Here is a 20,457-nt window from a genome sequence, read left to right on the forward strand (position 1 = left end):
ATGCACAGCATATGTATCTGCAGCTACACATACCATCGAACATATATATATATATATATATATATATTGAAAATGTCACTTACCCAGTGTACATCTGTTCGTGGCACGGAGCGAAAAGGAATACGTCCGAACCCGACAGCGGAAAAAAACAATCTAAGATGGAGTCGACGCCCATGCGCAATGGAGCCGAAGAGGGAGGAGTCCTTCGGTCCCGTGACCAAAAAAGACTTCTTCGAAGAAAAACAACTTGTAATACTCCGAGCCCAACACCAGGCAGCGGACTGTGCGAAACATGTGTATCTGCAGCAACATATGCCATCGAACATATATATATATATATATACACACACATACATATATACACACACACATATATACAGAAAAACAGACATTTGAGGTGAGAAGATTCAGACTGTTGGTGGTGTTGTAGTGTATTCCATATTAAGGAGCTGCTCTCCACCTAAAACGTGGGAACTACCAGAGTTCCCTGCTCCCTTTTTGCATAATTTATGTACCACTCTAAGCCTGAAAGGGCACTGTCTTGATTTATATATGCTTACAGTCACAGAAAAAACACAAAGGTATGTTATAGTTAGGTAAAAACGTCAGTTAAAGCATACAATTTTAAACTAACAAAACCACCAAAATTCACCATTTGTCGTTATCTCAAGTAATTATAACACACGCCCTAAATTAATTATAACTTGCAGCCCCACCATGCACAGTTTTGTTATCAATGATACAATTTTAAATGTTGCAGTGATGTTATCAATGAGGCCACAGAACATGCCATGAGTGATGTAAAGTGTGGACTCATAAGCATGGCAAGGGTGCAAGCTATAGAAGTTACTTATGCTCCCACTGGGTGGAAACAATTCTGTGTTTCCCTGCCTGAGAGGTGGGCAGAGAAACAGTTGTGTGCTCCCAGCTTTCTGCTCCCGACGGTTGAGAGAGGTTACATTATAAAAGATGGTGTCCCTGGGGTTGGGATCCTCTGGACAGTGTCCCTGAGCCAGCCCTTGGGAATGGGTCCCCAGTGCCTCAACCTCATCCCCTTAAAAGGTTTAGGGAGGGTGGCCCTACGCCCCCCTCCCCTCATTATGAAATTGGCCCGGGGGAATGGGGTCCCTGCGGCCTTATAGAGGCTTGAGGTGGGTGTCACACACACCACCCTGCCCAAACCAAACAAATGTGCTGCCCCCCCCAACACACACACACACACACACACACACACACACACACACACACACACACACACACACACCCCCCAATACCTAGTTGATGAGCCCTAACTAGGGACAAATTGGTCCTGGGCTGCTTGTGTGCTAGTTCAGGGAGACCTGGCCTGGCAATTTGGGCTGGGCTGTTCCCACTGGAACAGGGCTAATGATACTGTGTATGGCTGGATCCAAAAAGAGGTGTCATGGTGTGCAAAATAACAATGCACAAAGATGTGGCCCAAGTAGCTATCAGTGGCTTAGATGAATTCAAGCATTCCATTCATTATTTTGTTTATACTTCAGCGTATTGCCCTAAATGGGATGGGTATGTTGAGACATGGGTCCCGTACACACTGTCACTTGAACCACGCTATACCTGCCTGATGAGCCATAACTAGGGTGTAACCGGTCCTGGGTTGCTTGTGTTCCAGTTCAGGAGGACCTGGCCTGGCAGTTTGGGCTGGATTATTCCTACTGGAGCAGGGTCAAGACTGATTTGCATATGGCAGGGCCCAAGCGGAGGTGGCATGCTGTGCAAAATAAAGATGGACTGGGATGAAGCCCGAGTAATTACCAATGACCGAGATTAATTCAAGCATTCTATTCATCACTTTTTGTATACTTTAGTGATCCCCTGGGCCCTGCCCCCAGCCTTGGGGATTATTTTTTAAAGTGCAGGAAACACAATTTATTTTAATTTTTTTATTTTACAGTGGATTTGAAATTCCACCGCAAATTCTCAGTAAAATGTACAAATATGTTTGTGGCTGGGGGGCCTCTGGGACTCTACCCTCCCCCACCAGGCCTAGCGTTGCAGGGTATCCCTACCATGCCCTGTTATGTAATGTTTTAATGTTTTTTCAGGACAAGGGACTGAGTCCTCAGTCCTACGATGGCTGCCACCACATCACTGTTGATGTGGTGGCAGCTAATCGGATCTTGTTTTGAGATCTGTCAGGTCCGCAGATCCTCTGTGGCATTTAATCTTAATTTCTCTAAAACTACTGAATGCATTCACACCAAGTCACAAAAAGCACGCCTTCTGGACCAAGATCTTGCTTTTTGTAAATCTGATATTATTCCGTTAAGCTGATTTTGGGGAGTAGCTGTGTCTAATTTTCCTGTTGAAAAATGAATGATGGAAACACGTTTTAGGACATCCTTCCCTCCTTTTTTTCCCCCCTCAGCCCCTACTGCATGGATCATCCAAAAACTTTCCAAGGAGCTGAGGTGGAAGAATTTTTTGGGGGAAAGTTTTGGGAAAATGTATTGAACTGTGCCAAACTTATTAGGAAAACAAAAAATGTTTTTCCTATGGAAACGTGGTCCGAATGATAAATACCCGTTACTGACCACTCTGGGACCCTGCCCATTGTGGGACAATTAAGTGCTTAGGAGATTCCCCTGGAAGAGAAATAGGGTTATCAACTTCATCCTTGGAGGCAGCAATTAGCAGCCAATCATACCTAGTAGACTAAGATAAAAATGAAAACATAAACATTCTGTGGAACAAAACAGACCTGAAGACTTAGCAAGTAGATCGGCAGGTCCATTTCCTACATTAAAACTACACTACTTGTCTTGCAAGCAATTCAATCACTATCTTTGGCTCTTATCCCACTCTTTCGCTTTGTTCACTATGTTTATGAACACTCAACACATTTTGAAATGTATATTTTTCATTATTGCATAACATATTTTAATAAACATACCTGCAGGGATTTGGGCCTCAATGTTGATAATATTTTGAAAAATAAGTGTTCCTTTATGACTAATAGTACAAGAGAGTAGTTTTTATGCATCCTATGCATGTATTGTGATCTGTGCTTCTAAAGCCAATATACACGTGTGCCATGACTCTTCAGTTTTGTGGATTAGTAGCAGACGTTCCTTTACCTTTTCATGTGCTTTTCTTTGTTCCTGATCAAAGGGATGCAGGACTTGAAGGTCACAGATTTTACACAGCTCTCCGTGGAGATATAAACAGTTTTCCCCATAGTGACAGGTTCCAGCAGCGGCATAGGGGCACATCTGTTGACCATCAGGGTAAGGGCCATCATCATCAAATTCAGTGAGTCCACTCCGGATAGCATCCAAATAGGTATGAGGCTTGGCTTCAAGACTTTCTATTTGGTCATTGCAACAGCTTGGATCATAAGCCGAACTGGACTGGGACTTCTCTTCAGTTAACCCACATAAATCTTCAAACATAAAAAAAATATAACCTTAATTAACAGAGTAAGAGCAGCATACCAAAGAATTAAAAGAGATACAGTTAATGAGCTTCCTAATTTCTAGATGAATTAAGATTGTTTGCAAATGCACTATGTTGGTGAAGAGCAGAAGGCTTCTGAGATGATGCAGGATTGTGCATTAGGTGAGAGAGTTACTTCATCCAAAATAACATCCATCTCAAATTTAGGTATTGGAAATTAGGAACTAAATCAATGTTAATGTTAAAGAGTGAGTTACATAAATTCTTCATACCCTATTACATCAAATGAAAATCTCAAGCACAGTGTATGATTTTCCATCCAGAATTAGAAAACTGCTACACTGACAGGATTTTGGATTATGTGATCCCTGTACTAGTAGTAACCTGAGCAGCTAACAAAAAAATAAAGCTCTACTGTGCCTACAATTTGTCTTTATTTCCAAATTCCATTTAAGAAATTGACCTAAACTGGAAACTGTCACTAGTGCTACAAAATCTATGCCTACTCATAAAAGCAAAGCTTTAGTTTGAGCTCTCTTCATCCTCCTCTCCCAGAAATACAATTTCTCTCTGAATGAAAACGATAAGTGGACTGACTCAAGTGGCTGGTTAATGTATTGTAAACAGTGCAAAATAATTTTTTACAAGAATGAAGCAAACTGTACTGTAACTGACTGGGCTTTCCTTGCACACATTCTTGTTGCTAACCTACTACAGTTTACTGCTTCTAAATATGTGTAAGATTTTACATTGATCCAAGGTTAGATTTCTTACCGAATAGTGACTGCACCGCAGGCTCTCTTTATAGATGTCATACAACTAGGCCTACATGAATCAAAAAATACTTTTCAGGATAGAATGGTCATGCTGTGTGACAAAACTATAGATACTGAATATTTACATCTGTCAATGGAACATTTTCAAATTTAGAGATGAATCATTCTCTGGAAATCCATTATATCATATATGATACTTGCATCTGTTGAAATTCAATAATTAAGCAAGAACACGTCAGATGGAATTGATCCCTGAATGTTTTGCTTTTAAAGTGGTTCATTACTAATAGTGCTCCTGGAAAAAAAGACAGAGATGGTCAAAAAATCTCTTTAAATCTTTCTGTTAACCAGCAAACAGAACGTAAAGTGGCTAAAAAGGGATCTGAAACCAGATGACTATTCATATTAGCAGAAGGGGTTTTCTCAAGGATTTCTCAAGTGTAGCACAAGAGGCCATCTTATGCCCCTGTTGAGTAATTTACATTTAAGCCCACTGGCCCACATTCTGCGTACCTTTCAAGTAAATCTGTAATTCAGATGATACCCTGTTTACTAATCGTTTGACTATGCTTGGATAAAGAGGAATTTCTTGAAACTGAATACCTAATTTCTGACCTCAATGTGTAGGCTCTTGCCCAGACACAGTCATCTGCCTGTAATCTGAGCTTCATTTTGGACCCCAAACTGTCACCTAAACTACAAATTACAGTTGTCTAACATGAGTGTTTTATTTCCAGCTCAAGCAGCTTTGCAGAATTTTTCATTCTCTCTTTCCCTCAAGGAGTCATTGTTACTAATGTCTTCCTACATTCTAGATTATACTATGCGAATTTAGCCTACCTCTGCCTATCAAAAAGGTGATTGAATAGGCTTTAGAAACTGCAGAATGGGCAGTTAGACTGGTATTCAAGTTAAAGAAGTTTGATGAGGTAATTAAGTAACACTCATTTTAAAATTGCTTGCCTCATGCATACGTACATGTAGGTCTACAACAACTCTCTAGCATTTTACCCAGGAAGTTAAAAGTGTATAGTCTTTGCCAGTATCGAAGATAATCCTCCAACATGCTTTCATTCTGATATTTAAGGGGGTGAAGATCTCACCAGTTTCTAGGCCTCTTCCTATGGAATTTCTGACCCATACGACCTGACCCTGTGCTCTAAGTTTCACACACTGCACAAAACATGGCTGCATGCTCAGTATTTGTTTGCCTCATCTTTTCTTTTCTTCTCATTAAAGCTCTAACAGAATTCATTAGCACCAAGAGACTCTATTCATGTGTAAAACTGAGCTATAGAAGAACTAATAAATAAATAAATAAAAAGTTATAGCTTGCTGGTTCATTCCAAGTACACCCACCCCGACCCCAAACAAAAATAACTGATATCAGCACAGTAGTATATCTTAGGCTTATATACCACAGCACCATGACATGGTTACACATAGGACCTTTAATCAATCAATCAGTACTTGTAGAGCGCGGCTAATCACCCTTAGGGTCTCAAAGCTCTGTGGTGGTCTTGCTGATCATTCGAAGAGTCGGGTCTTGAGATCTTTCCTGAATTGCTTCAGTGATGCAGCCTGTCTGAGTTTGAGAGGAAGTGTGTTACATGTCCGGGCTGTGAGGTAGGAGAAGGATCTGCCTCCAGCTTTGCTTCTCTTTATTTTGGGGATGGCGGCAAGGGCGAGATGGGAGGATTGGAGTTGCCTGGCAGGGGTGTAGAAGGTCAGGCGGTGGTTGAGGTAGTCTGGTTCAATGTTGCGAAGTGCCTTATAGGTGTGAGTCAGTAGCTTGAAGTTGATGCGTTTGTCGACCGGGAGCCAGTGGAGGTCTCGGAGGCGGGAGGAGATGTGGTTGTGGCAGGGAATGTCTAGGATGCGTCTGGCTGCTGCAGAATAGTCTTGCTTTTAGCATCTTTGTGATGCCGGCGTAGAGTGTGTTGCTGTAGTCTAATTTGCTGCTGACCAGGGCGTGGGTGACCGTCCTTCTAGTCTCGGTGGAGATCCACTTGAAGATCTTTTGAAGGAGCAGCAAGGTGTGGAAGCAGGCTGAAGAGACGCCGCTGACTTGACAGGTCATGAAAGCATTGAGTCCAGGATGATTCCAGGTTGCCTGCGTGGTCATTTGGGGAGTTTCCCAGGGCGGCTGGCCACCAGGAGTCATCCCAGGCGGAGGGGGTGGAGCTGATTACAACAATCTCCGTCTTGTCCGAGCTGAGCCTGAGGCAACTGCCTCCCATCCAGGCGATGACTGTTCTCAAGCCATTGTGGAAATTTCCCTTGGCTGTTGATGGGATGTTGGTCAGGGAGAGGATCAGCTGTGGGTCGTTGGCATAGCAGAGAACGTTTAGTCTGTGCTGTCTGACAATCTTAGCGAGCAGGGCCATGTACATGTTGAAGAGGGTTGAACTTAGTGAGAATCACTGCAGTACTCCGCAGCATGTTTCTTTGGACGCCGAAGTGTACGGTGGGAGTCTGACGCTCTGGTTTCTTCTGGCAAGGGAGGATTAAATCCTTTCCAGTGATTTGCCACAGATGCCGGCGTCGTTGAGTCTAGTGTAGAGGGTTGGATGGGAGACTGTGTCAAACTAGGCAAAGAGGTCGAGGAGGTTGAGGGCGGCCCTGTGTCTGTGGCTTAGTATGGCACGTATGTTGTCTATGGCTGTGCGAGGGCTGTCTCGTTGCTGATCCGTACTGCTAGGGGTCCAGAATGTGGTTTGATTTGAGAAACTCCGTCAGCTGCATTTTCCTGTCCTTTTCTGTTACCTTGGCCGGGAAGGGGAGCAGCGAGATTGGTCTTTAGTTTTTCATCTCCCTTGGGTTGGCAGAGGGTTTTCTTCAGGAGCAGGTTGATCTCTGCACGTTTCCAGTTGGATGGGAAGGTGGCGGTTTCGAAGGAGAGGTTGATAGTCCGGGAGAGCTCTGGTGCGATGGTGGCGCTGACCAGGCTGAAGATGTGGATGGGCACGGGTCTGAGTGTGCCCCTAAATGGATGGAGCTCATGAGTTTCCAGGTGTTTTCTGTGGAGATAGGGGTCCAGTGGTTCAGGGTCTACGCGTGTGGTTCCTGGTGATGCTGGGGGTTGGTGAGGGCAGGTTTTGGTTCTTGAAACCTTTGAATATGTTCTGGATTTTCCTGTGGAAAAAGGTGTTGAGGTTGTCGCAGAGGTCTGGGGGGAGCAGGGGGAAACATGTCTGATCTGGGGTTTGTGAATTCCTCGACTATGGTGAATAGCTCCTTGCTGTTGTGTGCGTTGGTGCCGATATGTTCTCGAATGGTGGATTTCTTGGAGGGTCTGATGAGCTGATGGTACTTGGTGACTACGACTTTTTAGGCTGTGCGATCTGCGGATTCTTTGCTGTTCCTCCATTTTTGTTCCAGTCGCCTGCAGTCGCATTTGGATTCTTAGAGATCTGTCGTGAACCAGTTCGGTTTTCTCTGATGCTGGTTTTTGGCAAGTTTTCTGGGGGAGGCTATGTCGTTGGCACATTCCGTGATCCAGCGGTGCAGGTTGCAAGCTGAGTTGCTCGCGTTTGTGGCATCCGGAGGGGGGAAGGGTTGGCATTGGTGAGCTGGGTTTTATGAGTTAGTTTCTGCCTGGGGGTAGGGTTGTGGTGACGTGTGATTCGTAAATGTGGAGTGGACGCTTCAGTGGTCGGTCCAATGGTGTTCAGATGAGTGCGAGATGGTGCTGTTTGCCGCCGAGAAGACGGGGTCTAGGGTGTGACCTGTTGATTGAGGGTGGGAGGCTGACTAGTTGCTTGAGACCAAGTGTGGTGAGGTTGTCCAGGAGGGATGAAGCGTTAGGGTCGTTGCAACATTCAGATAGGGACACTGGAGATAAGTCTGTTCTTTGATCAATCACCCAGTATGGTTGCAAAGCCCTCAAAGCTGTTGGGCAATAAATCTCAGGTGACTCATTTTCAAGAAAGTCAATCAATGGGTTTCATACCAGGCTGTATTCTCTGCCCCTCCTACTTATGGTTAGAGGATATTCTTGTTACTATTGACACGCAATCTTCAACTTGGCTTCCAGTACCAACAAAACCCAACCAAAGCTAGACATGTCCAAAAACTTTGAGGGCCTTAGCACAGAACCTTCTCAAAGTAATGTTTCAGTTTTTGGCAGGACTACCATATGTGAAGCTTGTTGCCCTCAGTCCAACATTCCCTTCAAAGTTTGCCAGGAGTATTCCAGTATAAACCTTTCTTTCACAAGCTTTACATTGTCACTTTGTGTTGCACACAGATAAATGCTTGGGCTAGTAATCCAACAGTTGTCACTATTATTATATATCAGTTTTCAGGTGTACTGCCTATTTGCACCGAACTATAAATTGCCGTTTCACATCTGGTTAAGGCAAAGTCAGTGTTATGTATTGTATAGAGCAGAGATTAGGTCCCTTGTGGAATCTTTATTCTTAATACGTGTCTTAAGGTTCTGTGTAACTGTAGTTCTAGTCTACAAAGCCATGACCCTTTGTTTAAGTTGAAAGTTATTTAACCTTTTGATTTTGTTCAGGTTGAAATACTGCTTACAAGATTTAAGGACTTGATTTTCCCCCAGAAAACACATCGGACAACATCCTACAGTTACATCTTTTCAATGTAGAAATCTTTCTGCCATCATAGGATCCATGAAGTGGGGTTTGTGGTCACAGAGGTCCTAGGTTTATTCCAGAAACAATGGTGCACTGTGCTATTGCCAGATCTCAGAGATCTTTAAACACCATAATGCTAAAAGCTAAACATCTTAATTCTAAAAACCCTGTTTATGAAACAAATTTTGCAATGGCGCGAATTTCTGTTGATGGAGATTCTCTGTTTTTCTCCATCTCAGTGAATTAGATAGCAGTTCCTTCAGAGCAAAACTAAAATCTCAGCTACTTTGGTAAACAAACTAAAGTTCCTAGAAAATTCTTAAAATTGAACACCCACCTTCTTGGACAGCAGATACATTGCTTCATATACTTACTCTTTGGTAAGACCTTTAAGCACTATTGGCAGAGGTGTGCTTTTAGACTAATTTAACAAAAATGTTTCTATTTATAGTTTCTCTCCCCCCCCCCAAAGCATTTCCAACATTTAACTGTTTTTCATGCATCACATTGGTCTATGTACTGCATTCCAGATTAGAGTCTTAGACCCTCATGTACAAAGATTTCATTAAAGGAATCGTAGGAATGCACAAAAATTGATTTGTCAGAAATGGTCGTAGTTTGCACATCAACTTCTAATAAATCCACTGGTAACATTTGGTTCTCAAAATACAGAAAAGTAGTGGGATTTGTGAAGGGCTTATCTTGCAAGTGGTCAAATATTAATGTTTTGTGACCGGATTTCGATAGCAAGAAAATAAATACTTAGCTTAAAGATTCAGTATCTGGAAGGGAAAACCCCCTTAACAAGCCCCTTCCAAAGACTAAATCTGCATTTATTCCCAAACCCAATGAGCAATTCAGTAAGATTCGCTATTTGGGTTTAGTGAATAAAAAAATGCAATTTTGTTGTCTGAAATCTGATTTTATGAATCAGGGCATTTCCGACCATAAAATTTGTTTATACATGAGGGACAGAAAGTGGTAATTTCATATTTGTGTAGATACTCAATTCATAACTTGCAGAATGTATCAGTCTAGATGGTCCTACGCATATTGCTGCAAATATTTGACAGTCAGGAAGTTCAACTAAGCAAGACTGACTCAATTTAACATCATGTGGTTGAAAAAAGCACTCATTGCTTCATAGTGATATTAATATGTTTAACATATTTGCAAAATAATTTGCATTTTTTAAATATTATTATAACATGTTGTGCAAAGGCACTTCTAACTCACCCCTGTTCCGAAGAACCAATGTTTTCTTTTCACGTCTTCCTGGTTCGTGCATTTTGCTGGCAACAAAAGATGTCATGGGCTCAGGTGGGGGGAGAGGGATCTGGAAAACTGGTGGTGGTAAAGCGAGTGGTACTGCTGCTGGTGTCACACCACATGCACCCATAGGTCTAATGTGATCATACCTTAAAAGAAAGCACAAAAAAATGGTAGCCCTTTATTCCTCAATGAAACAGAGTAACGTGTTGAACAATACCAGTACAAAGGGACTTACTTGCAAAACCTGTTTTGTAATTAATTTCATTTGTTTGACATAAGTGGCAGGGATTTTCTGATGACGTGCATGTTTAATACAAATGAGGCCTAATTGTATGATAAACATGACCGCACAAATTCATTAGAAAATATATATGAAATTAGTCATGCTACCAAAAATAACAGAAATGCAACAAAGAGGAAACTTCAATTTTGCTGTTTAGAAAGGTATTTGTATTGCACATCACTGCAAGGCTTTTTCACCGGGCATGGAGCTGATATAGAGGAAAGCATGTCTGATACAATTGTTTGATGTTCAGCTATGTTGTTAACTGAGGGATTGTTCATGCAGTGATACATATCTGTGGCACTACAGAGACGCTCCCCTCCACTCCCCATCCAGAAACACTGGACAGAAATGTGCAAAGACACCTGAGACTTTGGGAGGGGCAGACTGGATGCCTTTGCGAGAATCCTGTAGGGCCAAAATTAGACTGCAGGCCTGAAGAAGTTTCTTAGAGGGAATAGAATATGGGTTTGCATGAGGTAGGAAGGATAGGTACTAATAACTCAGCCAACACCATTATCCAGAGACTGATAACATAGATATGAGTGTTATGTGGAAGTAAGACCAAGGGCCTGATTTTCTGTGCCCACTTTGACTTTCCCGCTAAGCGGATGGGCGGAAACCTTACCATCAGCCCAGCGGGAAAATAGTGGTAGCATGGTCACCGGCTCGTAATCAAGCCGGTGGCAATGCTCACTGTTTGCCTGCAGACAGTGAGCACTGGAGGGTGCTGAAAGAGGGGACCCCAGCACTGCTCCTAGCCAAGTGCATGGGCTGGGAAGTGGCCCCCTCTGCCTATTCTGTGCCAGCCTTTTCATGACGGCAAAACTGCCAGGTCGTAATCAGCAGGGAAGCGCTGCATGCAGCGCTGCCCTGGCTGATTGTGGCCTCCACCTGCCTTCAACCCGTCGGGATAAACGATCCCGGCAGAGACGGTGGTACTCTGGTGATCTGAACTCCAGGGTTGTAATGTGGCAGTCGGATTGCCACAGCAGCGGAAGTCCTGACTGCCACTGCGACTCTGGCGGTCTAGTGACCGCCAGACTCATAATCAGACCCTAATTGTTACAGATATTAGGGATGTGCGATACAAAATGCTATGGGTTTTTTCTAATATTCATCTTCTTATATACTATGACTACTGAAATTAGAATAATAAATTTGGTCATTCTGATACAAGAGATTTGTGGTCTGATTATACATAATAAATAACCAGCCATTATAAAGACCAATTACTGTGTGGGTCTAGTGCGGTGGTCCGATGATTCTTGGAGGTCCCGGAATGCTTAGAAAATTAAATAATTTTAACAGATTAGGTACCCAGCTAACTGTAATGACTGAGAGGAGGGGTCCCCGGATTCCAATAATGATTTAGTGGGGGTCCCCGGGTTTCAGTAATGATAAAGTGGGGGTGCACAGAAGTCAAAAGATTGGGAACCACTGGTCTAGTGCCTTTCTGGGTCAGGGAGAGAGTCCATGCAACAACAAATATCCCATGCAGATGAGACCATCTCTGACAGTAACTAATAACACTCTACGTATAGACAAGCCTAACTCATCACAGAGAAGAGTAAGCGAAGCGAGGCATGTTAGTTTTATTTTTCTCTGCTGGGGGAGCTATAAGCAAGATCCCCTAGGGGCTACAGAAATATTGCCAGGTGTGCCCCTAAATTTTGGTGTTAGTTGTAGGGGAAGAAGGAATGTTTTACAATAGATTGACATGCTGCCTGTACTTCAAGCATCAAGAGTTTATATATTCATTACATGATGGTGCCTTTATGAACTGCAGACTCCTTTCTGCAACTTCCTTAAGAGAATACCTTTTTGTGTAATCACAATGAGCTCATTATAGGCAATTCACATTTTTACCATTTTGGGGCTCCTGGAGGGATGAAGGTGAGATAAATTAAAAGATAACAAACTACAACACTAGTGTTACAGATATGGGATGTATTATTTTGCAGATAGTATCTGTTAAACAATAAAACATTCTTTGTATAAGGAAGAAAGCAGTACATCACAGGGAATAATGGTTTAAGCTAAAGTAATTCTATCTAAAAAATACTCTATAAGACCTTTTTGTACTGCTTGGGCATCTTGAAAAATACCAGGACGAAGTAATATTGCTGGACAAAGATATGTACAATTATGTTTTCACTTTGGATATTCCAGATTAGATTTTTTTCCAACAAAAAGCACAGCCGCCTTCCATGTTGTGAAATAAACTTTTGGATAAGAAAGCCTAATTCCTAAAAGCCCTCTATGCAACCCACAATCCACTTGGTCACGTTACACTTCAAAGAGTTGTACAACTATCCACTGAGGGGGAAAAAGCCACAAATAACTATTTATTGTTACACCTAATATCTTGAGTGCTACTCGAGTATAATTTTTTAGGCGAGGACAAACGATTGATGGAAGAAAAGCCTGACTGAAATGAAAATACAAAATTATTTTTGCCAAGACAGATGTTTGTAGTGTAAATATGACCTGCAACGTACAAAAAAATACAGACATAATATTTGAATTTTATATATTTCAGGCTACAGTAATCGCTGTAATGCTCAACTACCAATGTAATAGTTTGATGTAGCATCTGCACCTTGGCTCAAAATAGAAACCACAGAGTTTAGATGGCACAACTTTCAGCTCACAGACTTTCTGCTTTCCTGGATCATAGATTTGCACCCAACTGCTGATGGCTTTTAGTGCATCTTGCAGACGACTCTTGAAACCTTCATATGAGCATCCATACTTGGACGATAAACCTGTGGTATCATCTACAAACTGGTAAACCCTTCTTCATCATTATGTCACTTTTAAACATATTTAAATATTACTACCCCACAGAATTCCTCTCAAGAGCACCCCATCTCCACTTCATATGAAGCCCTCCATTTACTAATTATCTTTGTCTAGACTTCCTTATTCATTTTTTAGATAGTTCACCACACTAAATCCATCCACAAAGAATCCATAATGTCGGGTCTATACTACTGTCATATCTAAATTTGACATTATCATTTCCTCACTAGACAGATGGGCTAAGATGGTCTTATGGTCTCTTAACACTGTTACTTTACTGAATAGTTCCACAACCTACAGCAGGCTTATGCTGACCACATCTAATGTAAACATCACTGATCTGAGGGTGAAGTGGGAGATATGTTTGGCACAGAAACTCGAGATACATATTGGACCAAGTGTCTATAATTAGGAAATAAGGTGTCCAGAAATCCCATGTTAAAATGTACTCAATTCAGTCAACACATCTGTCTCTCTCCTAAGAGGATAGGCCAAATATTCCTAGGGGCAAAAGACATTTGTCAGGCATGTAGAATGATCACAGTAGACTTCTTCCACATTGTATGGTAAGGCACATAAGTACTGAAGAACAGTCGTCAACATGACATCCTAACTTTCAAACAGGGCCTGGAAAGCACTCCCCGAGCATATGCACTAGGACACATATGCAGATCTAAAAGCTTAAACAAAACCTAACCTACATTCTAGCAAAATGCAGGCTAGCTATTGCCTGTAAGGCAAAGACAGGGTCTTCTACAAAACTTCATTTGAAAGACCTAGAAAAATGGACCAATGCAGAAACTAACACTATTGTTATCATATGCAAACAAACAGGGTGACAACACACACAACTAATGGGAGACTTTTCTAATAGTATTAGCCATAAAGAAAGGACAAGCATCCCTGAAAGACTAATACTGCTAAAAACAAAAGGGGAAGATGACAAAAAAAAACAGACAAGTAAGATACAACTAAATTTAAATATAATACAGATGGAGGAGAAATACTGGTGTCTACAGAGACCACAAAAGTATATACAAGGACCACATCTCCGTACTGATATGACAAAAAATGGCTGACATTAATAATGTGATCATACCCAGTAACAAAAGAATGATAACTGATACAAACAGTAGGAGAAGAGGTGAACAACGATATTCTATATTTACTAGAAAAGAAGGATAATTCATAACATGTATAGCAGATGAAAAGTATTGGTCTTAATATTCTTCATTGTGAATATGCTCAACATTGACATCGCCAGGCTGTCAGTCTTCCACACCACTGACCTGAGAAGAATTGTGTGCATTTTCTGGCACTGAACCATTCCCAGCAAGGAACTGCTTACTAGATGCAAGCAGCACAGCATGGACACCATCGTTATGAGAAAAAGGTGCAGATGGATAGGACACATAATAAGAAGAGAACAAGAACCTACCAGCAGAACCGCTCTCCACTGGACCCTAGAAGGCAAACGGAAGAGAGGCAGGCCAACAAACAGCTGTAGGTGAACTGTGGCAACAGAAATGAAGACCCGAAACCACAGCTTGGGCACTGTATAGAAATTTGCACAAAACAGATAGAAGAAGAGGTCCTTTGTTAAATACCTACATGCCAGTAGCCATAGCAAGCAAAAGTAAGTTATTGACTCGGAGTCTAAAGTTGCCAAAATAATTGGTAGTCTTGGCCATCTTGATGTTCTAGCTAAGCTGAATCATGGAAAACGTATGAGGCTAAAGTAATGATATGTTTCAAATTAGAGACAGCGTTTCTGAATCCAAGATATCAGCCTAACTTTGTCACATATTGCACTCTTGTGTAAAGAGATTTTTCCCTTAAAAACACTGTTCCATCTCTGAATTCAGACAACAGATGAGCTTTCGGCTCCACCTTCCTGTCAGAGGAAAAAAAAATCTGTTTTATACTAAGACAAAAAGAAGATCATTTCAAAATATACAAATTGATGCCTTGTTTTTTTTTTTTTTAAACCAAAAAGAAAATCTGCATATATCAAAAAACAGGGGTCAAGGGTTAAGAGCGCTTCTTGGAAAATCTGGAGAGCCTACACCAGTCATAATGCCGGAAAGTAAAAAAGTTTTGGAGCCCACTGCCATTTGATAGAAGGAAACAAAAGGAGTAAATAATTAGTAAAACAATGTACCATGATCTGGGGCTACATGTCATAATAATGTAATCACTACTATCAACCTGCAAACATATCTTCTTCAGAATATTAATGCCCAACATACCATCAAGATAAACAAACATACACTGATGTATAATTTTACTACTGTTTTTGACTAATTTATTTCTGTTGTAGATGAAGGTCTTTATATATTTTTATAAAAACAATGTTTTCATAGCACTCATACTCTGCTTAGAGAATGTAGGATTTTTAGGGTTAATTTAAGAGCCTGGCGACATTCTTCATTCATTCCACAAAAATGTTAAAAAAAGATAAATATTTATTGGTCAGATTTGGCCGTTTTCCGTTGTTTGCATCTTTGCCCTTTTAACTGTTTTGCAAGTCTATTTTCCCCAAATAGAAAATACTTTTAACCCCTTGCTCGGACATTATACAATGGCATTTGCAGCACCGATAACTTTTATTTTTATTTTCAATGATTCGAGTGGCACACTGACTGCTAAATGTAGTGAAAAGCAGTCCATTTACTCACAGTATTCACAGCGTTTGTTTCAGAGTTAAGCACAGATAGGAAGCATTGAAGTCCCGGATACATGCTTGCCAGTCAGTGTGTGACCCAAATCCACTGGAATCCGATATAAATTCTGCTCATCAGAGGAGCTAACAACACTAGGAGTGTTCAAAATTCATGTAATTCAGTTTTGCGCAATTCTGCAAAAATTACATGAAATGCAAAAACAGTATTTAGCACTATATTTTAGTGCAAAATGCACCCTAGTGCCCATTTTTGCACAAAAAACCCCTAACAACTCAAAAAACACTAATGTCACGAACAACAGGCTCTCATACTCTAACCGCTCACATGGTTCACACACTTCCACACAAAAATGTTGATGCAAATGAAGTGTAATTATGTCATGTGGCGTAATGGCGTAATTTGGGGAATTTTGCATAACAGGCATTAACACAAAATTTGTGAAATTATGCAAGATTACACTGGTGTAACAGAAAGTTCATCCAGGCCTGGTCTGCAACTCACAATGGAAACAAATGCAGCAAGCCATGTGCCTCTCCCCTCTGCCCAACCGTTACTTCTCTTCTTCTAATGAGTACCAGAAGTTAATGTTAGTCAAGAAATAAGTAACACTAGCTATGCTTTAACTTTCAAGAAAATGAAATGACTACTGCAAGTTAATAGAATGCTTTTCACAACACTTGCCAGAATGCATTGGGGAGGACAGAGAAAAACTTGCCAATAGTACACCTGCGGGCCCAATTTACGCATCGAAAGGAAGCAGAAGGAGCAGTTCAGAAATCTGCATGGATCGCGCTTCAGACAGATTTCAAATCATTCTTTGCCTACATTTCCCATTTCTATCACTTCCTCAAAAAGTGTGTTGCATTTCTCCTTTCCTAGGTTCAAACTACAATCGAATGGTTAATTTGTGATACCTGTGCAACAAGAGCTTACACTGGGATTGGAATTCCAAATTGTGAGATATTCATTGCACCATTCCTCTCTGTTTCCCTATGACACGTTGGCAGGGCAATCCTGCTGAAATATATCAAGGAAAAATGTCCAGATAAGAGGCAACATATGTGGAATTTGGTGTTTTAAATTCAGATTTTGTATGTTACGCCTCATTTTCAAGAGAAAAACTTGAAACTTTAGGTGTTCATTGAACTCAGTAAACACCTCACCATTGGGCAATATTATTTACTAGTTGCGCTAGACAGCCCACCTAAATGTGGTCCACAAGCAACCACGGCCTTTTAGTAAAGGCTACAATAACCTTAAAATAAGTCTGTTTTTGCCCATGCTTACTGTGGTCTCTCTAGATTCTTCTCACATGCCAGACAATACACAATTCTTCCAATATTATTTAAAATTGCCTCATAGTGTATGAAATATGTGAAATATTGCTAAAGGCACGCTTGAAAGGTTTTCTATACTCCTTGTTTTTAAAACAGCTGAATTCAGAAGTCAATGTTTGGTCAAATTAAGTCATCCATTAGCAGCTGCCTCTGTGCAATCCATTGTAAATCACGTTATTAAAATTTGATTGCCCTTTTATAAGTTATTATAGTAACCCACTGCTAATGTATGAACAATTCTTTTTATTTGGGTGCTGTTACATTACTCTGCTGTTTTACATAATGAGTACCACATATTTTGTAGATGGTCCATCGTGGCTTGAGCTTTTAGGTATTTTTTTGTAACTCTCGCTCTCTGCCATACCAGACGATACAAAAAAAAAGTGAACATACTACCTGTAATTATGGTCCTTCTCCTCACTTTTGCTTACAATTTTAATGCCATGTCAGTGCTGTGCAGAAGGCACAGATACACTGGTCACTTTCCCATCTACTCTCTCTCTCTAAACATTGCTAAATCAACTTAGCTCTAGACGACCCCACTCTAAATAGGACATATACCCTCTAAGATGTCAATGTAATCAGAGCTACTATTTGGATGTTTTCAAGCTCAGTTGCATGCTTTAAGAATCCTAGAACTGAAGGTTCCTGCACAAGGAAGAACTCTTGTGCGAGAGATCGTACTTTTTAATATTGCTTTTTCTCTTTTCTGTATCATTTATTTGGATAAACATGTTTATCTAATTTAGGTTAGTGCAACCGGGTTCATGGAAAGGTTAGTTGAATCACGTGCATAAGGAAAAGCTCCGGCTACAGAATACGCCGCTTCCCAGTCAAAGATCACTAAAGAAAAGCATTTATCTCTCACTTGGTTTTGACAACTGTAACCAGGACCTGGGACTCTGTAAGGATGCGGATGCTGCACAGCTGTTTTCATAAGATTATTTATAAATATTACAAGCTCTCCATTATGTTGGTAAGGGCAGTGAATAATGGTTTGTTTAAAGTTTAACTAGATATTGTGAGAAATGAAGGAAACCAATCACCTGTTGATGAATGCCAAGCTGTCTGAAATCGTCTTGCTGCAGCTGCATTTGCCAAGGGCCTTTTTTGTTTTATGATCATGTTTTTTTCGTTAAGAGCATGGTTTTTCAACATTTCCATTGTGATTACAAATGTATATAAGCTGAATAATTGATAAGCTTAAGTAGACTCTGTGTGCGAAGGCCCAGACTCCACTGCTGCAGCAGGAGCCGAATAAATGATACTGGAGATGCCCCATGACTAACTCCTCTGTTATTAAAAGACTTCTTCATTTCAGCTTTACCAATTGGTGACCCGTATGGGGGGTGAACAGAGGCCACTCCGGACAGTTCTCAGAACCCTGAAGGGGCCAGCATAGACGCTTACATATTCCAAAGTGCACACCTCAACAATGGGACTGGTTCCCTGAGTCAGCATCTGTGGGGGACGAGCTGTGTGACCTCAACACAATGTGAGTGACCCATGCTTCATCTCAAAGAACTATTAAGAAGTAAGTCATTGGATAAGGGTGGCAAACAGTTTAAAGGAGACAGAGGCACTAATACAGGCATCAAAGGGGATTGGCTTCCCCGAGGAAGCCGATTCTTCCTCAGTTCAGGAGGTTTGGCCCTCCATGGTAGGCTACTTGAAATTCCCAGGGTTTGTTAGAATTTTTGGAGTGTCTAAGGTTAATTTTAATAATGGGCCAAGCATTTAGCAAATGTAAAAGTTTAGACCAGAGTCAGCCTCCCCCACCCGAAGGAGGGTCTCCAGCCCATGAAATAATTATATGGGTTTCTATACTAACGGTTTATTTTTTTATCAATGGCACGAGTATACTAAAGACAGTATTTAGTTACAACGCCCCATGGAGGGAACCTTTGAATTAGCGAAAATATAGTATTTAGGACATAGCATGGTGAAAAAAAGACAGGAAAAAGAAGATCGGATTGCTTGCTTGAGTAAATGAGAGACGTATGCCAGACAACCGAGGTGTGTGAAACATCCAAAGGGGATAGAAAGCAATACAATGTAACAAGAGGTAAAGTAGTTCAGACAACCAAGAGTGTGCAGAAGAGTAAGGGATACTGGTGCGAAGACACTCTGGCAGAAAGTAAGGCTTTTGTGGCATAGCCTCTGGCGCCACAACAGGAGGAGGACGCAGATCTAATAATATAGGAACTTTTGGATAAGCTTCCTCCCAACAGTGAGACTAAGGCAGGTGATTAAGAGATAGTGAATGTCATCTAAAGGAAGAAAGCTAAAAGTAGGATCAAGGAAAAGACGATTGGCACAGGTCGAAGAGCTACACCCCCGAGATTCTGAGATGGATGGAGTTACCCTCATTTGCTACTAGTTGTATTGGAGGAAAGAGCAATGAATGCACATGAGATTTTAGGTTTGGGATATCAAGCACATACTGGTGCTCTTTTTTTGCTCAGTGGCACCCTAGTGATAGAGATTAGTAGCATCCTGGGACACTGAATCAACAAATGAATGTGTGGAACTAGGGAAAGGAAAATGGCAGAGGGAAAAGCTAGGAGTTGGATAGATGAGTTGTATACAAAGATACGGGAATGGAGGGATCAGGCGGACAAATAGGAACAAGGGATAAAGGAAGGTAAAAGACAACAAAATTAAAATAGATTGAAGATAAAAAAAACAAGATACATGTTACAGGTCAGACAGTTACAGACAACTCACTGTTTGGGGATGGGACTTTTCCAAAAACCCTTGGTCGACTGATAGTTCTAGAGCCTGACAGTACCCCTAGTAACGTTCTTCCTATGAGGGATGTTCCAGGAACAGCAAATGAGAGGTTTCATTATGTTTATACCACATGGACCAAGATGGACTGATACACTTTTACTAAATATTTTCCTAATTTACGAGAGAGCCTTGACACATAGGGCTTTATTACGAGTTCACTGGACAGTTTAGGCAGTTCGCTGAAACTCTGATGGGTACCTCCCCGCCAGGCCCATTAAGAGTTTCCCGCTAGGTCAGCGGGCAGAAACCTTGGTTTCCGCCAACTGGCATAACGGGAAACAACCTACAGCATTGTCTCGGGCTCATAATCGAGCTGGTGGCAATGCTGTAAGGTTTTCATGGCAGAGCTACCACCATGAAAAGGCTGGAAGAAAATGAGGTCTAATACCGAGTGCAGCACTGCTTGCAGGACCACCGCAACTGCCGGATCTCTGATCCTGGCGGTCCCACTGCGGCATGGCCACTGTGGTC

The 20,457-nt window shown here is 41.4% G+C and overlaps 1 protein-coding gene across 1 annotated transcript in view; it reads right to left on the minus strand.

Moving 5' to 3' along the window:
- MKRN2 (makorin ring finger protein 2) overlaps positions 1–20,457 on the minus strand; it is a 227,283-nt gene that overhangs the window by 156,059 nt on the left and 50,767 nt on the right. Inside the window, exons 3-4 of the mRNA XM_069206645.1 lie at positions 10,049–10,230; positions 3,117–3,421 (exon numbers count right to left, since the gene is read on the minus strand). Coding sequence (XP_069062746.1) covers positions 3,117–3,421; positions 10,049–10,230 — 487 coding nt within the window. The remainder of the gene's footprint in view (positions 1–3,116; positions 3,422–10,048; positions 10,231–20,457) is intronic.

This window comes from Pleurodeles waltl, chromosome 9 (genome assembly GCF_031143425.1).
Source record: "Pleurodeles waltl isolate 20211129_DDA chromosome 9, aPleWal1.hap1.20221129, whole genome shotgun sequence".
Taxonomy (NCBI): domain Eukaryota; kingdom Metazoa; phylum Chordata; class Amphibia; order Caudata; family Salamandridae; genus Pleurodeles; species Pleurodeles waltl.